This window comes from Cynoglossus semilaevis, unplaced genomic scaffold (genome assembly GCF_000523025.1).
Source record: "Cynoglossus semilaevis isolate Cse_v1.0 unplaced genomic scaffold, Cse_v1.0 scaffold19, whole genome shotgun sequence".
In the NCBI taxonomy this organism is placed as follows: domain Eukaryota; kingdom Metazoa; phylum Chordata; class Actinopteri; order Pleuronectiformes; family Cynoglossidae; genus Cynoglossus; species Cynoglossus semilaevis.
In genome coordinates this window covers 25,567-30,356 of record NW_007585128.1, presented here as the reverse complement: position 1 = coordinate 30,356, position 4,790 = coordinate 25,567, and the positions used below count along the sequence as shown (strand labels likewise).

Below are 4,790 nucleotides of genomic sequence, written 5' to 3'. Positions count from 1 at the left end.
AAATCAAAAATCTTTCCGCGTGTGACGTCTAATTCCCGGCGTGTGTTTCCCCCCCGGGAGAGCGTTCCTACAGAAGCCTCTGGAACTCTCTCTCTCCGCTCTGATGTGAAATAGTACTGAATAAATAACGACGCTGACCTAGATTTCAAAGATGGAGGACAGAAACGGTATCATCTTAGCCTAGCGCTGCCGATCGGAACGTCGGTTCCGAGTGTTGACGATTGTTGTCGCTGGACGGAAACAGATAGTACAGGAAACGGGTAGTCGTCGTCAGACCAGCGTGGAACCATCTGTCGATGATGTCACAATATTACGTAAAAATAACAAAATGGCCGCCTTTGTTTTCTTGAAGGAAAAAAACAAAAAAAGGACGTGAGATAAATTAGTGAGATTAGTGAAATATAATTTTGCAAAAAAAATTTCCCGAACCCCAAGCGGGCCCGGTTCTAGCCCGGTTCTGGCCGTATGTTTGGCGCCCCCTGGTGTAAAAGATGGTGTAAAAGATGGTTTCTCGACGTCAAACGTACATTTTCAACGCTTCGCTTCCGTCTGTTCCCTGCAGGAGCGCGGCGGCGCCATGGGGAAACTGGAACCCATCTCCCCGGTCAGCCCGGTCCACATGGACCCCGACTTGGACCTGGTCCCGGCCCGCTTCTCCAAGGAGGAGCTGATCCAGAACATGGACCGGGTGGACCGAGAGATCACCATGGTGGAGCAGCAGATCAGCAAGCTCCGCAAGAAACAGGTCCGGACGATCGACAGGTCCTCGAAAAAAACCGGGACCCCACCGGTGGTCTGACTGTGTATGTGTGTGTGTGTTTCCATAGCAACAACTGGAGGAAGAAGCGGCCAAGCCTCATGAACCGGAGCGACCCATCTCTCCTCCACCCAGTGAGGCCAAGCACCGCAGCCTGGTCCAGATCATCTACGACGAGAACAGGGTCAGTGGGTCAGAGTGGGGTCAGTGGGGTCAGAGTGGGGTCAGTGGGGTCAGTAGAGGTCAACGCAGACTCTGTCCTGCAGTAGTTTTTCTTTTATTCTTTGCTACTAAAACAAACCCCGAGATGGAGACGGTCCATCCATCCACTCATCCATCCATCCACTCATCCATCCATCCATTCATCATCCATCCATCCAACCTGCTATCCATCCATCCATGCACCCACTCATCCATCCATCCACTCATCCATCCATCCACCCACTCATCCATCCACCCATCCATCCACTCATCCATCCATCCGCTCACCCATCCATCCACTCATCCATCCATCCGCTCACCCATCCATCCACTCATCCATCCATCCGCTCATCCACCCACCCACCCATCCACCCATCCATCCGTCTACCCACTCATCCATCGATTCATCCAACCACCCATCCACCCACTCATCCATCCAACCACTCATCCACTCATCCATCCATCCACTCATCCATCCACCCATCCAACCACTCATCCATCCTTCCACCCACTCATCCATCCATCCAACCTGCTATCCATCCATCTGTCCACCCACTCATCCATCCATTCACTCATCCATCCAACCACCCAACCACTCATCCATCCATCTGTCCACTCATCCATCCATCCGCTCATTCATCCATCCGCTCATTCATCCATCCATCTGCCAATCCATCCATCCACTCACCCACTCATCCACTCATCCATCTGTCCACTCATCCATCCAACCTGCTATCCATCCATCTGTCCACCCACTCATCCATCCACTCATCCATCCACTCACTCACTCATCCATCCACTCATCCATCCATCCAGGTGTTTCCTGGTTGTCCTCCTCCTCACTGTTGCCGTGGTGACGATGGCTCTGATCTGATTTTCTGTCTTTGTTTTTGTTTGTCTCTTCAGAAAAAGGCAGAAGAAGCTCACAGGATCCTGGAGGGACTGGGACCTAGAGTGGAACTGGTGAGTTCACTGGTACTGGTGCTGGTACTGGTACTGATGCTGGTACTGATGCTGATGCTGGTGCTGGTACTGTTACTGAGCGACGCTGTCAGACACAGGGAGTCCCGGTGTGAGAGGTGAGACCACCGGCTGCTGGTACTGGTACTGGTGCTGGTACTGATGCTGGTACTGGTACTGGTGCTGATACTAGTACTGGTACTGATGCTGGTACTGATACTGATACTGGTACTGATGCTAGTACTGGTACTGGTACTGGTACTGATACTAGTACTGGTACTGGTGCTGGTACTGGTGCTGGTACTGGTACTAGTACTGATACTGGTGCTGGTAATGATACTGTTACTGATGCTTGTAGTAGTACTGGTACTGATACTGGTACTAGTACTGGTACTGATACTGGTACTGGTAGTAGTACTGGTGCTGGTACTGTTACTGGTACTGGTACTGATACTGGTGCTGGTACTGGTACTGATACTGGTACTAGTACTAGTACTGGTGCTTGTACTGATGCTGGTACTGGTACTAGTACTGGTACTGATACTGATGCTGGTACTAGTATTAGCACTGGTACTGATGCTGGTACTGATGTTGATGCTGGTACTAGTGCTTGTACTGGTGATGGTACTAGTACTAGTACTGTTACTGATGCTGGTACTGGAGCTGATGCTGGTACTAGTGCTTGTACTGGTGATGGTACTGGTGCTGATGCTGGTATTGGTACCAGTACTGGTGCTGGTGCTGGTACCGACCCCCGTGTGCGTACGTCGTTTGGACCTGATGGTCCGACTGTCTTTGTTAATGACATTCTCTTTGGTCAAAGGTCAAATGAGACCTTTGACCTTTGACCTCTGCGTGTCCTGCTGACCTCGTCCTCTTTTCTTTTCTTTCAGCCTCTGTACAACCAGCCCTCGGACACCAAACAGTACCACGACAACATCAAAATGTGAGTCAAAGTGCACTGAGGCAGGGGGCGCCGTAGGGACGCGGGCCTGTTAGCCTCGATTTAACACCGAACAAAGTTTAAAGCCATTTAAAGAGAAATTATTATTATGAAGTCGTATGCGATGGACCGACCTGACCTCTGACCTTTCACTGCTCCTCCCAGCTGTTAGCTCCTAGCTGTTAGCTCTTAGTTGTTAGCTCCTAGATGTTAACTCCTAGCCGTTAGCTCCCAGATGTTAGCTCCTAGCTGCTAGCTCCTAGATGTTAGCTCCTAGCTGCTGGCTCCTAGTTGTTAGCTCCTAGCTGTTAGGTCCTAGATGTTAGCTCCCAGCTGTTAGCTCCTAGCTGTTAGCTCTTAGTTGTTAGCTCCTAGATGTTAACTCCTAGCCGTTAGCTCCCAGATGTTAGCTCCTAGCTGCTAGCTCCTAGATGTTAGCTCCTAGCTGCTGGCTCCTAGTTGTTAGCTCCTAGCTGTTAGGTCCTAGATGTTAGCTCCCAGCTGTTAGCTCCTAGCTGTTAGCTCTTAGTTGTTAGCTCCTAGATGTTAACTCCTAGCCGTTAGCTCCCAGATGTTAGCTCCTAGCTGCTAGCTCCTAGCTGTTAGCTCCTAGGTGCTAGCTCCTAGTTGTTAGCTCCTAGCTGTTAGGTCCTAGATGTTAGCTCCTAACTGTTAGCTCCTAGATGTTAGCTCCTAGCTGCTGGCTCCTAGCTGTTAGCTCCCAGCTGTTAGCTCCTAGATGTTAGCTCCTAGATGTTAGCTCCTAGCTGTTAGCTCCCATATGTTAGCTCCTAGCTGCTAACTCCTAGATGTTAGCTCATAGCTGTTAGCTCTTAGATGTTAGCTTTGAGAAGTTAACTCCTAGATGCTAGCTTTTAGATGTTAGCTCCTAGATGTTAGCTCGTACCTGTTAGCTCCTGGCTGTTATCTCCTAGCTGTTAGGTCCTAGATGTTAGCTCCTAGCCGTTAGCTCCTAGATGTTAGCTCCTAGCCGTTAGCTCCTAGCTGTTAGCTGAACACTTTGAACACACTCTCTTCTGGATCTTCTTCCCAGAATGTTTTTATTCTGAAAATCGAGCGAGGGAGGGTTCGTTTTTGTTTTAAACACCACTGCCCACCTACACCAGTGTAAAGTGTTACCACTGGGGGGCAGTGTTGCCTTCAGACTCGCACCCAGATTGAGGTCCGTTTCAGTCACGTGCAGGATGTTTTCGTGTAGGATGAACCAACAGTTCTGGAGACCTTCAGTCCAGTATGGAATATTTACTCTCTCTCTCTCTCTCTGGTGTCTCTCTGCTGTCTCTCTCTCTCGTCTCTCTCTCTCAGAAACCAGGCCATGAGAAAGAAGCTCATCTTGTATTTCAAGAGGAGAAATCACGCACGGAAGCAGTGGGTGAGTGGCCTGATGACATGTATGTATGTGTGTCTACTGTATATACGTATGCATGCTGCATATGTGCATATATATGTATATATTTTTATGTATATGTATGGGTAGATATATATGAATGTATGTATATGTATGGGTATATATGTATGTATATGTATGTATATATATGTATGTGTGTATATATATGTATATATGTATGTGTATATATTTATGTATAAAATACAAAAATGTATACATACATATCCATTGTATATATGTAGGTGTATATATATATATATACACCTACATATATATTCATATAGGTATATATGTGTGTATATATGTATGTGTGTATATATGCATGTATAAAATACAAACATATATACATACATATACATTGTATATATGTATGTGTATATATTTATGCATATATATATGTATATGTATGTATATGTATATATATTTGTATATATGTATATATGTATATATATATGTATACATATATACATGGTATATATGTATGTATATGTGTGTATGTATGTATGTATGTATGTATATAT

General features: G+C 46.7%; 1 protein-coding gene across 1 annotated transcript in view; it reads left to right on the top strand.

Annotated features, from left to right (window-relative positions):
* Positions 1-4,790, top strand: part of LOC103398803 (nuclear receptor corepressor 2) — a 51,598-nt gene that overhangs the window by 21,242 nt on the left and 25,566 nt on the right. The window contains 3 exon segments of the mRNA XM_025053823.1: positions 1,865-1,921; positions 2,812-2,864; positions 4,188-4,273. Of these exon segments, the coding sequence (XP_024909591.1) occupies positions 1,865-1,921; positions 2,812-2,864; positions 4,188-4,273 (196 nt within the window).